The sequence below is a fragment of the Salvelinus sp. IW2-2015 genome, linkage group LG17 (genome assembly GCF_002910315.2).
Source record: "Salvelinus sp. IW2-2015 linkage group LG17, ASM291031v2, whole genome shotgun sequence".
In the NCBI taxonomy this organism is placed as follows: Eukaryota; Metazoa; Chordata; class Actinopteri; order Salmoniformes; family Salmonidae; genus Salvelinus; species Salvelinus sp. IW2-2015.
Window position 1 is genome coordinate 39,507,957 of NC_036857.1, and position 24,050 is coordinate 39,532,006.

The following is a 24,050-nucleotide window of genomic DNA, read 5'->3' on the forward strand; positions in this document are numbered from 1 at the left end:
GTGGATTTAACAAGTGACATCAATAAGGGTTCATATCTTTCACCTGAATTCACCTGGTCAGTCTGTCATGTAAAGAACAGTTTGTTTTGTATACTCAGTGTATGTTGATAACAGGTAGGGAAAAAATATATATATATAATTTCTATTCTATATGAAATTTATTGCAACAAAAAAAAAAACATATTAAATAAATGAAGAAGCCCTTAAATTTTCCTTATGCAAAACCATATCGGACTCAGAGCAGACAAAATAATGGTACAATTACATCGAAACGGTTTAAAATGTAATTTGATACATATCAGGGTTCATTTGCTAATCGATGGCCATAATATTGGGTCAAATTACATTTAATTAGACCTATGATTCATTTCAGCTAATTAATGTATTAAAGGAATAGTTTACTTCCAAAACGACAACACTGAAGCTCATTTCTGAAGCTTCTATATTGCAATGGTCTACACACCATATAAATATAATCGATTTTACACAGTATACTATAATTCCCAGAGTGCATTTCACTTCCCAGGGTGCAATGCTCCTCCCATGGCTGCTGGCTGGCTAGTGGCTACTGCTAGCAAGCCCAGACAAATGCAAAGTAGTCTAAATATATTGCTGTCAAGTTATGAGTGCACTTCCCATTACTTTGGGTTGTGTAATCACATTATAATTCTCACATGAATGTGATGCTGAATGTACGTTCATGACTATAACCAGCTTTCCATCCAAACTTTTTATGCGAGTAAACTACATATCAGATAAAACATTTTATGACAGGCCTGATGGAAACAGAACATTATTCTGTAAACTTTCCAAAAGTCGACAAAACAAAATACGCTAGACAAGATGGGATCTTTTGTGTCATTAAAATGAATTATGCGAGAAATATAGGTGGAAACACTTTTATGTACAAATATTGATATAATAACCATCATATCGAAGTAAACTTACAATCACGCGATGACATGTGGGATCCTCCCACAATGACTTGTCAGGAAAGCATGTAAGTTATGATGAACTTCACAGGGTGGTGAAAGCTTAATGCTGATTTCCAATAAATATTGAGGGTCTTATTCTGGTGACATGATCATTGACGCCTGGCTGCCGTTCGACAAATAAAAATAATCTTGCTCTTTTGTCCATAATAATCTCATCATGTAGYCTACACGTGCGCTCTAGCCAACAGCGCGCGCACTCACTACATAACACAACATTTTTGTGAGGAAAATCATCAGTAGAGTTGAAAATGCGATGGAAACCCATTTAACTTATATTTTTTATTTGGTACATGGGAATTTAACCGCAAAAGTTATTTGTATGCACTACGTCATCACGCACTGTTTTTTTATGCAGATTTTAGAATATTTACATAACAATCTGTCGCCAATTGGACGGAAACCTAGCTATTGTCACTCAAAAAGGATTATAATTTAGTAGAATAACATGTTACAATGCATATGTGTGAAATTGATTTCTATGTCATTTTGGAACTAAACCGTCCGTGCACCGCACTGCGTTGTTCAGTTTTTACTTTGTTGTTTCTGTGGGCTGGCCCTCATCAGCTCTGTAATCAATGTAATCCCATAGTTCGCTTCTGCAGCCAGTTTTGTCAAACTTCGGACATAAAGGCACGATGTTTWKATTAGAAGAAGCCATGCTGTTCGCAATTTATCTCTCCTCTCTCCTTGCTTCTCAAAAGTGTCTCACGCTATCATCTGCAAGTAGCCTGGCTAGCTACTGCTCCCATGAGAACATTCAGACAAATTACTAGACAGACTCATTTTACATTTACATTTAGATGTACTCAATTCGTACATGACGTGACAGCAGTACCGAAAGTTACAGCAATTCTAGTACCGAACCGTTTTTCAAATTCTATTTCATGTTTCGGTATACTGTGCAACACTCACTATTCCATGTTAGCCTAGTAGACCCCCCCCCCCATCACTTTGAACCCCCAGAAACGGTGGATTTTAAAGACGCACTCCAGTCTCCTTTTCACCTAATTTATCAACCGATTTACTTAACAAAATATATATCTCAATAGGTGGTTCAGGTATGTCATGACAGGGCTCAAGTGGGGAGGTGGGCTGCAAATTRAGTCCGGGACCTGGGAAATAACATTTTAGAGCCCCCCCACCCCCATTTTGGCAGGGAAGAACACATTTTGCTGTTTTAAACCTAATTTCCTCAAATTCTACACATTTTGTCATGGAGCTGAGAGAATTGTGGTTTTAAAAGCTACACTGAACAAAAATATAAATGCAACATGTAAAGTGTTGACATGTCTCATGAGCTGAAATAAAAGATCCAAGAAAATGTCCATACGCTTATTTCTAATCAAATTTTGTGCAAAAATGTGTTTACATCCCTGTTAGTGAGCATTTKTCCTTTGCCAAGATAATCCATCCACCTGACAGGTGTGGCATATCATGAAGCCGATTAAAATGTGTAGTTATGTCACAACACAATGCCAAAGTTGAGGAAGAGTGCAATTGCCATGCTGACTGCAGGAATGTCCACCAGAGCTGTTGCCAGAGAATTGAATGTTCATTTCTCTACCATAACCAACGAGAATTTGGCGGTACATCCAACAGATCAGATCTAAAACTCCGATTTCTATGTGAATTTGGTCAGGTCGCCCAAAAAAGTTTTAACTTTTCTAAATACTTTCTATCTGGTTTAGCTGTTTATGTTTACATGGAAACCTTGTTAATTTTTTGTCATTTTTTTTATTTTTTTTATTGACACCTAGATGGTCCGCCCAATACTTTTCTATGCAGAAAAAAAACACCAAGTTGTCTAAAAAACACTATTTTGCTGAAAAAAATGTTTTTACCCTTAAGTGTGTGTGTACATTACTGTATTTATACTTGGGATATTGTTTGACCAATTGTTTGATTGCTTGCCAACCCTGCTCAGGGTAGGGCTTCATCCAAACAACGCCTTTCCCATTGGTTAGTGGAGGCTATCGCCAAGGTGTACAGTTGTTGGGGACTGCAGTCTCCCTGGGCGTCAGGGAGCATTCCACTGGAATTGCTACTTCATGGACACTGTTCAGGGGCATCTCCTCCTCTGAGATTTGTGCGGCGGCTAGTTGGGCTTCCCCTCACACCTTTGTGAGGTTCTATCGTCTGGGCGTTACTGTGCCCTCCCTAGCGCACACAGTCTTTGGCGCTGGAGCTGAGTAGGATGGATCAGGTACATTACCTTGTAACACAACACAAGCTTCACAGGAAACAGGCTATTGGCAATCAGGGCGTTTTGCAAGTGTTCCGTAGTCAGCGCACAGGGACCAGTTACTGTTGGAGGTGAACTGTTAACTGCTCAAGGGCAGTGTTCCACCTTGCCGCCTTGGGGATTTGAACCAGCGAGCAACCTTTTGGTTACCGGCCCAACGCTCTTAACCACTAAGCTAAGCTACCTGCCGGTTCCCCCGAAAGAGCTGAGGGAGACTTCTCACCAGATTGACCCTCTTGCACGACTTGCATGAGGGAACCATGGCTTGGGAAGTGTTATACAGTATAGGCAGGCAAGGCTTACACCCGCAAATCCCTTAGTTAGGCGAGATTGAATATGTCTTCAGAGAATGACCCGCACAAGGCCATTTCCCATAGTGTGATGTCTCCTTCAGAGAACCGGGGATACAAACCATAACTAGGGCTGTGATGGTCATGGAATTTTGGATGACGGTAATTGGCAATAGAATTTTATTTTAATTTTAAAATATAAATAGCTAACTTGGCAACAATATTAGAAAATAAGTGTTTAAATAATAAATATTTCACTACACATGTAATTGAACCCAGGTCTGAAACATGGAAGGTTTCTAACCTTGTGGTAACATCTTGATTTGAGTGTGGTTGATATCTGACGCACCATCAACTATGTAGTTAGACTGTGGACGGTTTCTGACCTAGAGTTAGCTGCTTTGTCAGGTCCTTGATGTTGGCCGCCTGTTTCCTCTTCTGGGTATGCAACTCGTCCCTCTGCTCCTCCACACGGGTCTTCAGCTGGGCCATCTCCATCTGCAGTGTGGCCCTCTCCGCCTGCAGAGCCTGGACCTCATCCTGCCGCAGGGCCTCCTCCTTCCGGAGACGCTGAGTCTGCAAAATACAGTGAATATGCAAGTCAGATAATAAAAGATAAACACACAAACAGAATCACATTTTTTAAGGGCAGGGGTGCTCAGCTCCAATTCTGAAGGTCTGCAGTCCTTGGGCCCTGTTTCCTAAATCATTAAAACCTTCATAGGAGCATTGTTATATCTGAGCTGTTTCTCAAAACCATTGTTACTAAAGTTGCAGCTAACCCAAACGCTTGTAATTAAAGACTTGGGCTACTCGTAGAACAGATAAGTGCATTGTTAAATTATGCTTTGCCCTCCCGCTAAAGGTTGATATTACCTTGGGAGTCCCGCGGGACCCTTAAGACTCCTGCAGCAATGAGAGTGAAATTCTAAAGTCCATTTCGGGACAGGACGGGATAGGAATGACAATCCACAGGAACGGGCAGTACAGGAATCATTTTCAACTTTAAAAAAAATATATACCAGTCAAAAGTTTGGACACCTACTCATTCAAGGTTTTTTCTTTATTTTTTCAATTTTGTACATTGCAGAATAATAGTGAAGACAAAAAAACTATGAAATAACTCATGGAATCATGTAGTAACCAAAAAAGTGATAAACAAATCAAAATATATTTTATATTTGAGATTCTTCAAAGTAGCCACCCTACAACAGGTACTCAAGAAGGTGGTCTGATTTCATAACTACTAAAACAGGATAAGTATAAAGATCCAGTCCATTTAAAAAACTGGAGGCCTCTTACACTTCAATGTTGTGATGCYAAAATCCTGGCGAAATGCATAGCACATAGAATAAAAAAGGCTTTACCAGATATTGTTCATCCTGATCAGACAGGTTTTTACATGGACGATATATTGGAGATAAGTGGCGCAACGCATAAAGATGCCATTACATTGTTTTAGTTTGAACGTGCAGACTGGCACTAAGAACAGAACTGCGGGAACGTTTCCCTGATCAGCGCCATTATTAGTGCAATGCCCCTTAAAGTGTTGCCAGTGTGGCGGGCGGCACGGGTATTGAACCAGCATCTGTAGCAAGCTGTGTTGCTTGATCCTCAGGATCTTCAGGATCCTGAGGTTGAAGAGTCGCTGTCGTGCCTTCTTCACAACGGTGTCCGTGTGATTAGAGCATTTGAGCTTCTCTGAGATGTGTATGCCGAGGAATTTGAAGTTATTGACCGTCTCCACGGCTGCCTTGTTGATGAGGATGGGGGCGTGTCCAGCCTGGTTCCTCCTGAAGTCCACATTCAGTTCCTTTGTTTTGCTAACGTTGAGGAAGAGGTTGTTTACCTGGCACCACTCAGAGTGCCTACCTCCTCCCTTTAGGCTGTCTCGTCATTGTTYGTGATCAGGCCTACTACTGTCGTGTCATCAGCGAACTTGATGATAAAGTTGGAACAGTGTGAGGCCACGCAGTCGTGGGTATACAGGGAATACAGGAGGGGACTGAGGACGCACCCTTGTGGGTCCCCATGATGATAATCAGTGTCGCGGAGGTAATATTGCCTACATTCACCACCTGGGGGCGGCCCGTCAGGAAGTCCAGGACCCAGTTGCATAGGMAGTTCAGACCCAGGGCTGTGCGCTTTGTAATGAGCTTATAGGGAGGGCACTATGGTATTGAAGACCGAGCTGTAGTCGATGAACAGCATCCTTACATATGCATTCATTTTGTACAGGTGGTAAGGGCAGTGTGTAGTGCAATTGCGATTGCATTGTTCGTGCATCTGTCAGTGCGGTAGCCGAATTGGAGAGGGTCGAGTGTGTTGGGGAGGGAGGCGGTATGATCTTTGACTAGTCTCTCGAAGCACTTCATGACAGAAGTGCGTGCTACTGGTCGGTAGTCATTCAGTTCAGTTACTCTCCCTTTTTTGGGCAGGGGGATGATAGTGGACATCTTGATGCAGGTGGTTATAGCGGCCTGAGCTAGGGAGAGATTCAACATGTCCGTGATGTGGATGGCTTTCTTTTTTTATACCGTGATCGTTAGGAGCCCCTGCCACATAGGCCTTGTGTCCAATCCGCTGAATCGCTCCTCCACTGTCCCTATGCTTGTATTTCTCCATCATGATCGATCTCCGTAAGTCATATTTGTACTGTTTAACCAAACTATTGTCCCCGGTCCRCTTGCCCTGTTTATAAGCAGAGTCTCTTTCAGTTTTCCTTCAAGTAGATGTAGATGTTCCAAAGGTGCACATCAGCTGCTTGTATGCAGCTTGTATGCATAGAGGCCTGGAGATGCTAAACGRGTGTATGCCAGTCGGCGGCAGTCTTGTGGACAAAAACAGCTTGTTGATGAGCAGTKTAAGGAGAATGGAAAGAATCGTGGAAGCTAATAGGCAGGCCACAAACAGCCAAATAACAACKCAGTACAACAGTGGTGTGCAGAACAGCATCTCGGAACACACAACTCGTCCTTGTCACAGATGGGCTATTGCAGACCTCACAAGGTTCCACCCCTACCAGCTAAAAACAAGAARAAGCAGCTCCAGTGGTCACGCGATCACCAGCACTGGASKATTGAGTGGAAAAACATTGCCTTGTCCGACGAATCCCGGTTCCTGTTGCATCATTCTGATGGTAGTCAGGAATTGACGTAAGCAGCATGAGTCCATGGCCCCATTCTACATGGTAGGGCTGGGCGATACGGCCAAAATCTCATATCCCGATATAGGTTATTTCATATCCCGATAACGATACATATCACAATATAGCACATTTTCTGTAAATTCACTGAATAAATAGTTTATATAAAATGACCACATGTAAAGGACAATTTCTTGTTACATTTTGAATTATATTTAACAAATAAAAGGTACTTAGTCATATTTGATTATTTATCATTTTATTTAGAATCTTTATTTAGAACCATTGTGCAAAATATAAAATATGAATGTATAAAATCTAAAAAGGTCATTAGAAAACACTTTAACTATAGTTGCAAACAAAATAAATATAGGCATAAAATATATATATATATTTTTGGGGGGGGCTTGCCTGTTTTGCATGTTATTTTGGCATTAATACGTGTCACATATCAATTTGCATTTGGTGCCTTGGGTCGAGTGTTCGCACCAACTCATGAAACCCCTGTTTCTCGGCCGTGTAAATTGGGGCCTTGTCTCTGCAGATGTAAGTTGTAACGGCAGCTGTTATCTCCTTCCATCTTCGTGATTCTTTGCCATATGGTGTGCCGCGGGCAAAAGACTCTTGCAACATCTGAGTTGGGGGTTGTTTTGAGCACTCGACTGTACTGTTTCACATGATACTTGCGTAYGTGGTAAGAGGTTAGTGGTGTTTGAGCCTGTTGTCGGGACCGGCCTGCAGCATACTTTGCAGAGGACGGTTTTCTGGTCCATGACTTTTCATACCCAAACCACATCCATGCGACCGAAATAGCCCCTCTTTAAGGTACGAGCTTAAAACCATGTTTCCGTGTCTCCATGCTCTGTGTCACATTCACTCTCGTCAATGTTTGTTTGTGTTGCAAATTTCCTTCTACACGGGAGGTGTGGAAGAACGCAAAGCGTCGTCCAATTGACAAAAYATATTGCCGTAAAGAGTGTAATTTGCAACACAAAGAAATAAACGATAGAGCATAATATGAAAKMARAGAAAAACGTKTTTTGTCACACAACATACAGTGGGGAGAAGAAGTATTTGATACACTGCCGATTTTGCAGGTTTTCCTACTTACAAAGCATGTAGAGGTCTGTAATTCTTATCATAGGTACACTTCAACTGTGAGAGACGGAATCCAGAAAATCACATTGTATGATTTTTAAGTAAATTAATTTGCATTTTATTGCATGACATAAGTATTTCATCACCTACCAACCAGTAAGAATTCCGGCTCTCACAGACCTGTTAGTTTTTCTTTAAGAAGCCCTCCTGTTCTCCACTCATTACCTGTATTAACTGCACCTGTTTGAACTCGTTACCTGTATAAAAGACACCTGTGCACACACTCAATCAAACAGACTCCAACCTCTCCACAATGCCAAGACCAGATAGCTGTGTAAGGACATCGGGGATAAAATTGTATATCTGCCTGCTTGAAATTCCTTTAATGGCCAATAGCTCAGATACACATGAAAACATGAAATGAACCGGGAATCGATAGATCATCATTCAGAGACGCACAAAAACTATATAACATAAAAATAAAAACGTGAATCTTTCCTTTAAAGGTTCACTGCAGCCGTTTTTATCTCAATATCAAATAATTTTTGAGAAACAACTAAGTACCTTACTTTGACTGTTTTCAATTAAAATAGTAAAAATTAAACAAAAATGGCTTCTTAATAAATTATTGAAAAGTCATTGTATCAACGCAGCCRTGAAATGTGTGGACAGAGTCCAGGAGCCATAATGATTTTGATGGACTCCCTCATTCCTGTAGAGTATCTTCTGTTTCCAGAAGGTGTCAAAGTTATCTATAAAAGTGACACCAGCAGAGCTACAGTAGTCTTTAAGCCAGATGTGTAATGCCAGCAGTCTGCTGAATCTTTCACACCCGTGGCCCAACGATGGCACTGGACCTGAAATGATTGGCCGTGTTTTGGAGTGTTTTAATGCTAAAATCAGTTCCTTAAAATCAATTTTCCAAACTTCCGAGCTAGCCCTCCTTATGTCGTTTGACCCCACATGGACTACAACAGTGTCAACTCCCGGCATCTGTCGTAGAACAATCGGAAGCAGCCTTGCGAGGTCCTGCACTCGTTATCCTGGGTAGCACAGGGATTTTGCCTTGYGAAGCAAGATGTTTATCACCATAGAGCTGCCTATGATGACAGCTGGTGATGTTGAATGAGCCGGTCTCTAAGGCAGCCTCACGGTCTGATGAGGGTGGGAGCTCCGAAGATCTGAACCTGAGGTAGAAGCCACCGGTGAGGGAGACAGAACCGAGGACAAAGATGCAGGTACCTCCATATCTGATCTTGAATGGGAAGCCCCCAGGGAAGAAGGCGCCAGAACCTCTGGATCCAGGGCGGCAAAGCTGTTTCTGGTCTGTGTCAGATATGGGCTCAACATCCCCCGTTGCCAGAGGATGTTTTCTTCGACTTCCACGGCGAGTGATGGACCTCCACGGCTGGTTGGTTGGGTCGAGAACAGCTCCGTTTTCCAGGGAAGGGGGAGACCCCTTCGGATTGGAATCCTGCTGAGCACCGGCCAGTCGTTTGTGGAGAGCTAACACGGCGGCGAAACTTCCACCAGACCAGAGCGGAATCCGGCTACTGGGGTGGAAGAAAAAGAAAAGGTAGGCAGGCGTGGATTCCCCAGTTCCCCAGTGGATTCCCCACCCTTGTGTAGGTTAGCTACTTGCTTGGTAAGAGGTGCCACTTCGCACCTGTAGTCCTCCGCAAGCAGCAGTTGGTACATTGAAAGTCAGAGCGGTCCACAATGTCCCGGGAACAAAGCAAAGTAAACAATGCTKCCGCAGCGCTGGAAATGTTCAATAGCGACCTCCATTTGAGACCGCCGAGCCAGCTGGGCTTTCGGGTCTCTACCCCTATGCCGAATCTGGCAGGATCCCGGGACAGACTGCAGCGCTCACAGCAACTAACCCCAACAGAGCCACAGGATCCAAAATAAAATAAAAGTATATAAAAACTCTGTCAGCTTTTAAACCGAGGTCTCTAGTTCAGGTTTCGGCGTTCAACAACAACACACGTCGCGCTCTGAAGCAAAGAGACACGGCAGGCCATCATTACTTTAAGACATGAAGGTCAGTCAATTCGGAAAATTTTAAGAACTTCACATTTTCTTCAAGTGCTGTCGCAAAAACAATCAGGCACTATGATGAAACTGGCTCTCATGAGGGCCGCCACAGGAAAGGAAGACCCAGAGTTACCTCTGCAGTAGAGGATAAGTTAATTAGAGTTAACTGCACCTCAGATTGCAGCCCAAATAAATGCTTCACAGAGTTCAAGTAACAGACACATCTCAACATCAACTGTTCAGAGGAGACTGCGTGAGCAGGCATTCATGGTCGAATTGCTGCAAAGAAACCACTACTAAAGAACACCAATAAGAAGAAGAAGAGACTTGCTTGGGCCAAGAAACACAAGCAATGGACATTAGACTGGTGGAAATCGGTCCTTTGGTCTGATGAGTCCAAATTTGAGATTTTTGTTTCCAAACGCAGTGTCTTTGTGAGATGCAGAGTAGGTGAACAGATGATCTCCGCATGTGTGGTTCTCACCGTGAAGCATGGAGGAGGAGGTGTGATGGTGCTTTGCTGGTGACACTGTCTGTGATWTATTTAGAATTCAAGYCACACTTAACCATCATGGCTACCACAGCATTCTGCAGTGATACGTCATCCCATCTGGTTTGCGCTTAGTGGGACTATCATTTGTTTTTCAACAGGACAATGACCCAACACACCTCCAGGCTGTGTAAGAGCAATATGACCAAGAAGGAGAGTGATGGACTGCTGCATCAGATGGCCTGGCCTCCACAATCACCCGAACTCAACTTAATTGAGATGGTTTGGGACGAGTTGGACCGCAGAGTGAAGGAAAAGCAGCCAACAAGTGCTCAGCATGTGTGGGAACTCCTTCAAGACTGTTGGAAAAGCATTCCAGGTGAAGCTGGTTGAAGGAAGCATTATGGAGGAAAGAAKTTCCACAAATTAACTTTTAACAAGGCACACCTGTTAATTGAAATGCATTCCAGGTGACTACCTCATGAAGCTGGTTGAGAGAATGCCAAGAGTGTGCAAATCTGTCATCAAGGCAAAGGGTGTCTACTTTGAACAATCTCAAATCTAAAACATATTTTGATTTTTGGTTAACTACATGATTCCATATGTGTTATTCCATAGTGTTGATGTCTTCACTATTATTCTACAATGTAGAAAATAGTAAAAAATAAAAATAAAATAAAAACTTGAATGAGTAATGAGTCCAAACTTTTGACTGGTACTGTATATAAAACACAAGCAAATCACGTTTTTAAATGCACTGGGCCTTAACAAAAAAAAAGGAAAGAATGGGAGCCAGTACTTTTTGGMCTCTTTCTCTGTAGGTAATTGAATATTGCTGTCCTTTTTGTACTGTGCGTGTGTTGTACTATGCATTTTCTCTTTCTATTCTGTTTTCTTCTGTTCTATTATAGTCAGTTTGATCATTGTTTCGTTTCCCCTGGGAAAAAAGTACTACCTGAAATAACCTTGAAAACCTCAGAATCAAAAATGACAAGAACATTGAAAACAATAGTCTGTGTTGTGTCGACTCACCTGGTCGGCCAGTGCTGTCTGCGTCTCGTCCAGACGGCACTGCAGCTCCATGGAGTTGGTTCCCAGTCGGTCCAACTGGGCCTGTAGGCCATTGCTCTCCGACTGCAGCTGGGCGTTCTTGCTGCTTAGCTTCTCCGTGAAGCCCAAGAGCTCAGCCTCCCGCTCCCGGCTGCCTTGCACATCCAGCTGGAGGTCGCCGTTCTGGACGTTCACACTCTCCACCTCCTCGCGTAGACTGACCATCTCATGCTCGTCCCTGAGGAAGACACATTGCACGCACAGCACATTTAAAAACTTTTTTTTTTTTTTATCTCGCAGACAATAATTTGTAGCGATTTACAGTCACAGTGCATTCAACTAAGGTATGTGAGAAAACCACATTTCATACAAAATCACAGTCATTGCAATTCCTCAAAGCAGCTATCAGCAAAATCAGTGCTAGTAAGACACACACACACACACACACACCATAAGTCAGTGTGCCCTCAGAAGTGTACGTGTGGACTAGTGCACAGGGATGTCAATACGGACAGTGACAGCCAAGTTGCTCCCTTTCCTATGGCCCATTTATTTGTCCAAAGAATGCTTTGACAGGTGAAAAAATATGGGATGGAAGGTCAACCTCTACTGTGTTGCGTTTCCCTTTAAAAAGTGCTGTCGAATCAATGAGGATTGGGAGAGGTAGGACAGGATGCCACTTCGGAGAATTGGCATTCATTCACAAGGTCACACACTAGAATCAGCCAAACGGTGCAGAGGCAAGCAATACAAGATCAACCGACTAGTCTGTCTGTGTGTGTGTGTGTGTGTGTGTGTGTGTGTGATTTTTTTTATATTTTTTTTATTTATCCGTTATTTTACCAGGTAAGTTGACTGAGAACACGTTCTCATTTGCAGCAACGACCTGGGGAATAGTTACAGGGGAGAGGAGGGGGATGAATGAGCCAATTGTAAACTGGGGATTATTAGGTGACCGTGATGGTTGAAGGCCAGATTGGGAATTTAGCCAGGACACCGGGGTTAACACCCCTACTCTTACGATAAGTGCCATGGGATCTTTAATGACCTCAGAGAGTCAGGACACCCGTTTAACGTCCCATCCGAAAGACGGCACCCTACACAGAGCAGTGTCCCCAATCACTGCCCTGGGGCATTGGGATCTTTGTTTAGACCAGAGGAAAGAGCACCCCCTACTGGCCCTCCAACACCACTTCCAGCAGCATCTGGTCTCCCATCCAGGGACTGACCAGGACCAACCCTGCTTAGCTTCAGAAGCAAGCCAGCAGTGGTATGCAGGGTGGTATGCTGCTGGTGATAGTGTGTGAGAGGGAAAACGAGTGTGACTGTCTCTGTGTGTGTGCACAAGTGTTGGCTCACCGTTGGTGCTGTTCCTCCAGTGCGTGTATTTCTCCCAGCTTGTCTCTCTGCCTCGCGATCTCAGCCTTCTGCCTGTTGATGATCTCTCTGTACTTGGAGAGCTCATCCTCCCAGCGAGGCCTCTCATCCTCCAGACACTTCACCTGGGACCCAGCACCGAACATGCACAAGCGAGCGAGCGAGCGAGCACACACACACACACACACACACACACACACACACACACACACACACACACACACGAGAGAATACCCATTTATACCTGGTGCTAACATGTGTCCTTTGTTCTGATCTTGTCCACACATTTTTTGACAGGTGTCAGTGTTTTCCCTATATGCATTTAGCAGCACCACTGCAATTTAAAAAAAATAATAATACAAATGATTTAATTTCAATAATTTTCAGGTCGTAAAATGTTTTCAGTGTAAACTTAAACAACTAAAACCAGATATAAAGCATGTAGAAAATATAATGGAGCTATATATTTTGTAATGAGATCATCTTTGAGAACAAACAAATCATCCCCCCCAAAAAATAGAAAGTCAGAGAGAATCAAAAATTCCAGACATGTCATGATGGCCCCCATTGATTTTGTTATAATGTTTGAGTCACTCAGATAGCATAAGAACAAGGCATATACCATGGTAAAATGTGTATAATTGCAGGAAATTTGCTTTAAAACTGCAATTTTCTCTAATACCCATGACTAAATGTGTAGAATTACAGGAAAATAGCTTTAAAACTGTAAAATGTTCTGTCTGCCCAAACACAAAATGTGTAGAATTGTAGGAAATTATATTTAAAATAGCAACATTTTGTCAGCAAAATGTTTTGTCTCTGGATGTAGTAAGGCACGTATCTAGATATCTTATAGGTGTACACAGATCTGGAAACCATTTTAATCATCATTACATTTACTCATCAAATAGAAAATCATTACTTTGAAACAATATCAAATAAATGGGGCCAGGAAATGTGGTCACACTGCTGACAGAGTGGACGAAAAACAGACACATGTCAATACCATCTGTAAACGTGACAGAACTTAATTAGATAGTGATTGGATCATCTTGATCGGATAATGAAAGCCACGTTATTGCAAGGTGTAAATGAGGCTAGAGAAACAGACACACACACACGCAGAGAGACCAAGACACATACAAACACACACCTTTGCACGCAGAGTGGTSAGTTCATCCATCCCCTCATTGAATGTCCTCTTTAGGTCTTCTAGCTCCTTGGCCTTGGAACGGTGCATCTGTCAATCAAAGCAGAGCATTCGTTAGGTTAGCTAACAGTCTGAAAAGCTAGTGTTTCAGATCCAATTGCCACCTATACGCGATGATGTTARGAAATGCTTTCTAGAATATGTACAGTCATAAGAATAGCTCATTTAGCATCATTTTAAGAATATTTTTATATTGTATTATTACTTATTGTTATTGCATTGTCGAGAAGGAACCTGCAAGTAAGCATTTCATTGGACGGGTGTATACCATGTGACTAATCAAACTTGAAACTACTGATGCTTTCCTACAACATTTTGGAATGTTCATTCAGATTGTCCACCGTTAACTGTTCAAAATTATTTAGCCAATGAGATATGGTTTTGCTTCCATTTCAGAATATCTGCTTTTGTTTTGGACACTGTCAAAGCTTGTTCATGTTAAAMCTTTCCTATTTCTCAGTAGCCTGAAGTGACTTTGGGATATTACTCAAGCAATACGTGAACGGTTTGAATCTGGAGAGCATAGGTGAGGTGAACCAGCAACAACACTTCCAGTAAAGCAACATTAATCAGATCGAAGCTAAAACCTCATAAAAACAAACTTCCCAAAATACTACAAATGAGCCCTTGAATTAAGTTGATTTCCATGGCAACGGGGCATTGCATAAATGAGAAAGAGCAGTTATGAAGTGTTTTGAGTTGTTTTGACCGATTGCTTAAATATTGACAATTTCACTGCGATATCTCTTAAGCGTTAATCTTAAAAGAGGGCAGTGGAAATGGGGCAGTGTGTAAGTGTGTGTGTGTGTGTTGTGTTGGACCTCCAGCTGGTCTGTCTGTTCCTGTTTGTGTTTCTCCAGTTCGCCTTTGGTCTCGCGCAGCTTGGCATCCAATTCGTTCGACTTGATCTCCTCTGACTCCTGAGAAAGCAGGGGGGGGTAGGGAGCGGTGGTTAAAGAGAGAAAGACGAGGAACAGGGGAAGGAGCAACAGATGGAGGAAGGAGTGAGAGAGGAAGAGAATAGAGAATTGGAAAATAAATAAGGATGTGGTAAGAGAAAGAGGAGAAAAGAAGGATGGAGAGAGATCTAAGAGAGGAAGGAAAGAAACAAGGAGTAAAGAGAAAAGAATCGAATTAATGGAAAGATCGTTTCAGAATAATCAGTTATTTCCACAAGAACAAAGAGTCGCCAGCCAAATAGAAAAAATAGCCAGCTTAGCGATGCCAGGCCGGGGGGTCTGGCCCACAAAGCTCTATTTGTGGCGGCTTCTGGTACACTCTAATGCCTTGATTCCATCAAATACATAGCGAAATAATTAATACTTTATAGTTCATCTCCCAGATGGGAAAAATGTGTTGTGTATGGTGTAGAAGACATGACTATACAATTGAAATGACTGTAAAATGTATGAATTCAGTGAATTGTTCGTTGTTTTGGATATTGTCTTGGTCCAGGCCTACATGATCAGGGAATAGTTTCGATAACATAGTAGTACGTTAGTACTACTACAGTACGATAACATTAAAACCTTTTTTAACATTTAACCTGTCTTTCTTGAGGATTAAAGTCTATTTACAGTTTTACTGCCAAAATGAATTTCCACAGTGATATTAGTTCTTCAAATAATGTATTTTCTTAAAACAGAAAAATGAAGTAAATAGCCCACATTATCTTTAAAAATAAAAGGTTTTGTTTTCCAGGTAGAGTATGCAAAACAAATTTCCACTGGATTAAGAAAATAACCATGATATCATTCTGCCAGAATCATAGGCTACTTCGTATTAACATTTAATGGAAGTTTTTGAGAAAGCCATTTCCATCTACCACAAGACTGTTTTCATTAGCATCATCGCTAACGGCTACACAGTGGTAGACGCACACACACACACACACACACACACACACACACACACACACACACACACCACACACACACACACACACACACACACACACACACACACACACACACACACACACACACACACACAGCACACACACACACACACACACACACACACACACACACAGGCTTGCGGAAGTATTCACCCCCCTTGGCATTTTTCCTATTTTGTTGCCTTACAAACTGGAATTAAAATGTATTTAAGGGTTTGTATCATTTGATTTACACAACATGCCTACCACTTTGAAGATGCAAAATATTTTTTTGGGGTGAAACAAGAAATAAGACCCCCCAAAAATTATTCACCCCCCAAAGTCAATACTTTGTAGAACAACATTTTTAAGCAATTACAGCTGCAAGTCTCTTGGGGTATGTCTCTATAAGCTTGGCACATCTAGCCACTGGGATTTTTGCCCATTCTTCAAGGCAAAACCGCTCCAGCTCCTTCAAGTTGGATGGGTTCCGCTGGTGTASAGCAATCTTTAAGTCATACCACAGATTCTCAATTGGATTGAGGTCTGGGCTTTGACTAGGCCATTCCAAAACATTTAAATGTTTCCCCTTAAACCACTCGAGTGTTACTTTAGCAGTATGCTTAGGGTCAGTGTRCTGCTGGAAGGTGAACCTCCATCCCAGTCTCAAATCTCTGGCAGACTGAAACAGGTTTCCCCCAAGAATTTCCCTGTATTTAGCGCCATCCATCATTCCTTCAGTTCTGACCAGTTTCCCAGTCCCTGCCGATGAAAAACATCCCCACAGCATGATGCTGCCACCACCACCATGCTTCACTATGGGGATGGTGTTCTCGGGGTGATGCGAGGTGTTGGGTTTTCCCCAGACATAGCGTTTTCCTTGATGGCCAAAAAGCAAAATTTTTGTCTCATCTGACCAGAGTACCTTCTTCCATATTTTGGGGAGTTTCCCACATGCCTTTTGGCGAACACCAAACGTGTTTGCTTATTTTTTTCTTTAAGTAATGGCTTTTTTTCTGGCCACTCTTCCGTAAAGCCCAGCTCTGTGGAGTGTACGGCTTAAAGTGGTCCTATGGACAGATACTCCAATCTCTGGTCTCTTTGTTGCCTCTCTGATTAATGTCCTCCTTGCCTGGTCCTTGAGTTTTGGTGGGCGGCCCTCTCTTGGCAGGTTGGTTGTGGTGCCATATTCTTAATGGATTTAAATGGTGCTCCATGGGATGTTCAAAGTTTCTGATATTTTTTTATAACCCAATCTGTACTGATCTGATCTGTACTTCTCCACAACTTTGTCCCTGACCTGTTTGGAGAGTTCCTTGGTCTTCATGGTGCCACTTTCTTGGTGGTGCCCCTTGCTTAATGGTGTTGCAGAATCTGGGGCCTTTCAGAACAGGTGTATATATACTGAGATCATGTGACAGATCATGTGACACTTAGTTAAATAATGTCCACCTGTGTGCAATCTAATTATGTGACTTCTGAAGGTAATTGGTTGCACCAGATCTTATTTAGGGCCTTCATAGCAAAAGGGGTGAATACATATGCACGCACCACTTTTCTGTTTTTTTTTTATTTTCAATTTTTTTCCATTTCACTTCACCAATTTGGACTATTTTGTTTATGTCCATTACATGAAATAAAAATAAAAATCAATTTAAAAATCCAGGCTGTAACGCAACAAAATAGAAAAGGAGGATGAATACTTTTGCAAGGCACTGTAACTACAACCAGTTAGCATGTCGGAGATTTTAGAGTTCCGACTTGCACATGAACGCGGCATAATTCCAACGTATGCGTGCCAGCTGGAAATCTTTGCATAAGTTATTGTAGCCTACTGACGACGTTACAAGCGTAATTCCGAAATTAGGGAGAGGTTTAATTAAAGAAGAATATACTTTTTTAAATGCTAGTTAAAGGTCATCACATTTCACATTGGATTTTTTAACAACAAAAAGTTAAGACGTGTTTTTAATTGTAGTGGCGCTCTGCACATACAAGCTTGTTAGCAAGCTAGCTAAAGTTTGCTCTGGTCCAACGTTAAACCAACTCGSAAGTTCAAAGACATTAAACTTTCCTCCATAGAAGCCGCTCATCTGTAGGTATAATTCTGTGGGCCTAATTCAGATAGTGTATGTCTTAACAAGATGCCCAGCGCTTCAAAGCAAGCTTCCTCCATCCTCTCTCGCTGTCTCCTCACCCTTAAAATTTCTCACACCCTACACTGTGACTGGCAGCACAGTGTGTTTGTCTTTCATTATGCTTATACCATGCTGTTACAGGAAAATAACATTTTCTCTTAATGAATTTCCTATAGAGATTAAATGGCTTACSCGCTCCACAGCAAGCTACTTTATCCGCACTTAATTTTTTAATGTTAGCCTAAATCATAAAAAATAAAAAGTATATTTCAGAGGTTTAAAAAGGAACAGAAAGGAATGATGTAAACCGGTACTTTTTGGGGGTTCGAACCAGTTCAGACCTTTGCTGGTCGGAGCAGTGGAATAGAACAAAACAATATATAATTCTGTTCAGAACAAAACGGACTGGCGAATTGAAACTTTTAAATMAACTTTTAAGTTACTATGAAGTGGAAAATGTAGCCGTCTGTAACTGGCCGATTTGCCGACAGCCGGCGCTAATGTAAAACACTGAATAAACATAATCAATTCCAAAGCAAAGATCTTGGGCCATCTGTATTAAGTGTCTCAGAGTAGATTGCTGATCTAGGATCAGGTCCCCCCATGGCCATGTAATCTTATTCATTGTGCTCTAAAAGGCAGAAATCTGCACTCCTATTGCATGTTGCTTGATACATAATACAGCACCAGATGGCAAATGAAAGGACACAGCCCTCTACTGGCCCCTAGTGGACAGAAGCCTGATTTCAGAATATAAGTCACATGATACTTTCTTGGATTTCTAATAAAGCTCATCAACACAGGTTTTCCATCTTTGAAAACACACAGACGCACACCTGATATGTGCGGATCATGTCCTGGCAGTTCTTGCGGATCTGCTCCGTCTCCTCCTTGGCCTGGGTGAGTTTGGCCGTGGTCTCTCGTAGCTTAACTTTAGTCTCCTGTGGTGAGAAGAAGCCAGTGAATGTTACAGTTTTTCGCAATCACGGACAAGCATTTTGTGAACAATGTCATACATTTTCAAAACGCTGTACACGACGACACAGAACTGTGGCCTTTTGCAAAACAGTAAAGTTATTTTCAAAATGTAGTTGCCATCAAAAATAAAATGGTACCATAAAAATGGCAAATACATTCCACAAACTGCCGACAAAAAGATGATTACAAACATGATCACACACCTGGGGCAAGTTGACAAAACAAAGTTAGCTTGTCTTAATAAAAAAAATCCCATTTAAATCAATATTTCTTTGCAGTCAATCAAAAATGCAGTCATACAAATACAACCATCAAAATGTGCAGAATTATGGGTAATTTGGCTACTCTCCTTTTATCCATATTTCACACGCATCAAATCAAAGATTATACCGATGGAACAATCACAATCCAATTACAATTACATTGCAGGGGTTGACATTAACGGTTGCCTGATGGCCCGGGGGTAAGGCAAACTGAACAGCCAGGCTGGTGAAATCTGGCAGGTGAAATTTGGTCCCGAAGAAAACCGTTACTTTGCGTTGACTATAGTGTTCCATTTGTTCATGTGCATCACACAACAACAAAGAAACAAGGCAATATATAAGCAAAGAGCTTATTTTCATCAGAATAATTTACTTTCTTTCATTTTGAAAAAAAGCCTGACCACCTAGTTTAAGCTCACATATTAAACACAGGGGAGAAAATGTACACCTGCCAAATGCGGGTAACTTGGMTAAAAGGGGAATCATTTTTGCTTTCTAATGCTGTTAACTGTATGTGTCAACTCCCAATATTAAGGGAATAACCCCCTGTTGAAACGGGAGTATGCGGTGAACAGTGAAAAAGACGCACTAGTTTCGGTAGCTCTAGCACGGCTCAAATGGTGCTTGCAGTCCTCCATTTAGCAACTCAAGTGTTTTTCCAATTTAGACATAATAAACATTTTTATTTAGCTGTCCAGTGCACTAGCGGGCTCTAGTGTGCTAGCTAGCCAGTGTGTTAACAGTTTCATGAGCTTGCCATGAGAAAAGGCTTGTGGAAAAAGCAACTCCCTTGCACTGCTCATCATTAAAGAGCAAAATAATTCAACGTAAAAAAATAAAAAAATAGAACTCCTCAATAAACGTAAATAAATGTAAATCTTTTTCCCCTCACCAACTAACCCAACTTAATTCTCTGCATCTTTGCATGTCCGCAATGTTGTAAAATAGACACATCCCCATTGACTAGCTCTTTTCCTATATTGTATCTGATTTACTAATGATGAATCCATTTACAATTTTGTGCAGTAGTATTACTGATTTCCGGAAACAGTTAACACATTTACAACCTTTTCTCTTCTGATGAAAACAATATGTTGATATTCTTTGAACAAAACACAGTGAATTTTGTATGGCTTCAGAAAGTCTTCACACCCCTCGACTTTTTAGACATTTTGTTGCGTTACAGGCTAAATGTAAAACTGATTAAACAGAGATTTTTTGGGTCACTGGCCTAATTTACAAATTAATAAAATATGAAAAGCTCAAATGTCTTGAGTCAATAAGTATTCAACCCCTTTACTATGGCAAGCCTAAATAAGTTCAGGAGTAAAAATGTGCTCATCAAGTCACATAATAAGTTGCACGGATAGTGTTTTATATTGGCTGTGGCCTCAGGCCCTATGGTGCAACCTTGGAAAAGAAATTCCGATATCTTCCCCTTCCTATATTCGTAATAGGGATAGACCAAATGATGCAGTTCTATGCAATCTTAAAGCCATATCAATATGTAATCTGTTTCAGAAAGCTAGGCGTATGTTGCGGGTCACTACTTCACAAGAGAGCCGTTTGAACGTTAAGTCATTTATTTATTTATTTTATCAAAATGTTTTTGGGGTGCAGAAATGCCTTCTTGAACATGTGAACTTTCAGCTGCCTTAATTACAAATGTGTATGCCATCTGTAAATACAAATACAATTGTTAAATTACGAGCTTAATTGGTTAAGACACAGAAAAAGTCAGCAACCTTCCCGCTAGCCATGATTGGCTGAGATGATGAGTGGGCTGGACGTGCTAAGAAATGAGTTTGGATTGGTCTGCCATATAGAGGGCTTCTGTCTATGTGAGCTGGTCAGTAGGTCATCCTGTCTAACAAGGCTTTCTTTTTTTATAAAACGTGTATTAAAACTTWAAAAACTTGACTATTAGAGGTCGACRGATTAATTAGGGCCGATTTGAAGTCTTCATAACAACCGGTAATCTGCCTTTTTGGACGCCGATTATGGCCGATTACATTGCACTCCATGAGGAAACTGCGTGGCAGGCTGACCACCTGTTAGGCGAGTGCAGCATCAAAAGGACCTTGTGGCTGCAAGGAGCCAAGGTAAGCTGCTAGCTAGCATTAAACGTATCTTATWAAAAAAAACATCAATCTTCACATAATCACTAGTTAACTACACATGGTTGATGATATTACTAGGTTAGCTAGCTTGTCCTGCGTTGTAAATAATCAATAATCAATTTATTTTATTCAATTCAGTCTGGTATGAGAACGGTAGCCCCTATCTGCAAAAGCAGGACATCTGCAGAAAGCTGAGTATCTTGGCTATTGATCTGTGACACTTATTACCCTATATGGGCATACGAATGTATAAGGMAAGGCGGAGCCGATGACCTAATTTCAAGATGGCTGCTACCTACATTCCGGTTAGCGTTGTGAGGCATAAACTAAAWAAACACGGAATACGTTGATTCACACCAAAAGACGGGTCTCCACAGATCATGAGGATGTCTTATTTGTCTGCCTGTGACCTAAAGTTATTGATCACCAGCACCAAAGTCAAAATGTTTATTTTACACAACGTTTTCACCAAACAGCAAACAGCAAACAAGGTAAGCTTTGATTTGGTCTGTGTTTGAGCTATAGCTACATGGGGGTATGAAATTAATGAAAATGTTTGGTAGAAACAAATCTAGGCTATTGCCAATGTTATCTGATAATATATGAGTTAATGGCAACATCGAATGTCCACCGAGTGACTATATCTTTGCGCATTAAAAATATGATGAAAACACTTGGATATCCCCTGTATGTCCCCCGACACCACCARAATGTTTGAGAGAGGTTGGTGTTGTAMACATTTTGTTTTTATAACAAATAGCATTTAGGAATTGCAAATATGTAATAGCACTGGAATTATCTAATAAGACATACGCCACTTTGGAGAGGTTTAAGGAGACTTGGTAACGTCCCGTGACCACACCTGACACCACTTACTAAAACATCTGCCCATTTCTAGTTGTTAGGTCTATCAATCCCATTTTTTTTCTGATACTGTTCACATGTTGTGGAAGCCATCTCATGTGTTTCCAGCTCTGGGCATCAATCATTTACTTATGGCTTGCAAACAAAAAGATGACTCTGAAAATAAAATATATTTTGTGTGTGCTTGATCTTGTGTATTCTGAACTACGTAACTCCTACTGATCTTCTGATAATGTCCTCATAATCTTTCCAAATATACCAAGTTATATACATGTCAGAATTATGTAATTACACGGAAATCTACATTTGGCCATTACATCTGAGAGGTTTTTAATTGATAAATACAATTGTATTTGAAAATATACACATTTGGTGAGAGTTTTTTTTATATTGAAATAGACTTATCATGATAGGCTACAGCACAGAAAATAAACAATGTAGCCTAGTATAGAGGTCGACCGATTATGATTTTTCAACGCCGATACCGATACCGATTATTGGAGGACCAAAAAAAGCCGGTACCGATACCGATTATTGGGGAACCAAAAAAAGCCGATACCGATTAAATCGGCCAATCTTTTTTCTTTTTTTTTTGTAATAATGACAATTACAACAATACTGAATGACCAGTTATTTTAACTTAATATAATACATCAATAAAATCAATGTGGCCTCAAATAAATAATGAAACATGTTCAATTTGGTTTAAATAATGCAAAAACAAAGTGTCGGAGAAGAAAGTAAAAGTGCAATATGTGCCATGTAAGAAAGCTAATGTTTAAGTTCCTTGCTCAGAACATGAGAACATATGAGAACATATGAAAGCTGGTGGTTCATTTTAACATGAGTCTTCAATATTCCCAGGTAAGAGGTTTTAGGTTGTAGTTATTATAGGAATAATAGGARTATTTCTCTCTATACCATTTGTATTTCAAAAACTTTTTAGGGATAGGGGGCAGCATTTTCACTTTGGATGAATAGCGTGCCCAGAGTGAACTGCCTCCTACTCTGTCCCAGATGCTAATATATGCATATTATTATTATTATTGGATATAAAACACTCTGAAGTTTCTAAAACTGTTTGAATGATGTCTGTGAGTATAACAMAACTCATATGGCAGGKACAAACCTGAGAAAGATATCCCACTTCCTGGTTGGATTTGAGGTTGGTCGATTTTCAAGTCATCGCCTATTGAAATCSCATTGGGATATGGATCTGTTTGCACTTCCTACGGCTTCCACTAGATGTCAACAGTCTGTAGAACATTGAATGAKGCTTCTACTGTGATGTTGAGCCGGATGGGAACTGTTTGAGTCAGTGGTCTGGCAGAGAGCCAGGTCCTGGTCACGCGCATTCCACATGATATCGATTTGCGTTCCATTACTTCRARAGWCACAAAGGAATTRTCRGGTTGGAACGTTATTGAATATTTATGATAACAACATCCTAAAGATTGATTCTATACTTAGTTTGACAAGTTTATTCGACCTGTAATATAACTTTTTGAAGTTTTCGTCCGACGTTCGCCTGGACCTGCACGAGCGTTTGGATATGTGTAACAAAAGTAGCTACTTGGACATAAATAATGGACATTACCGAACAAAACAACAATTTATTGTGGAACTAGGACTCCTGGGAGTGCATTCTGATGAAGATCATCAAAGGTAAGGGAATGTTTATATTGTAATTTCTGATTTCTGTTGACTCCAACATGGCGGAAAATGTTCTTTTCATTATGAGCGCCGTCTCAGATTATTGCATGGTTTGCTTTTTCCGTAAAGTTTTTTTGAAATCTGACACAGCGGTTGCATTAAGAACAAGTGTATCTTTAATTCTATGTAAAACATGTATCTTTCATCAAAGTTTATGATGAGTA

At 41.0% G+C, this 24,050-nt stretch overlaps 1 protein-coding gene across 1 annotated transcript in view; it reads right to left on the reverse strand.

The window, feature by feature from the left end:
* The window catches only part of ccdc186 (coiled-coil domain-containing protein 186), a 114,876-nt gene that overhangs the window by 42,993 nt on the left and 47,833 nt on the right, over positions 1-24,050 (reverse strand). Inside the window, exons 7-12 of the mRNA XM_024005179.2 lie at positions 18,785-18,889; positions 14,756-14,854; positions 13,878-13,964; positions 12,707-12,849; positions 11,330-11,585; positions 3,914-4,103 (exon numbers count right to left, since the gene is read on the reverse strand). Of these exons, the coding sequence (XP_023860947.1) occupies positions 3,914-4,103; positions 11,330-11,585; positions 12,707-12,849; positions 13,878-13,964; positions 14,756-14,854; positions 18,785-18,889 (880 nt within the window). The remainder of the gene's footprint in view (positions 1-3,913; positions 4,104-11,329; positions 11,586-12,706; positions 12,850-13,877; positions 13,965-14,755; positions 14,855-18,784; positions 18,890-24,050) is intronic.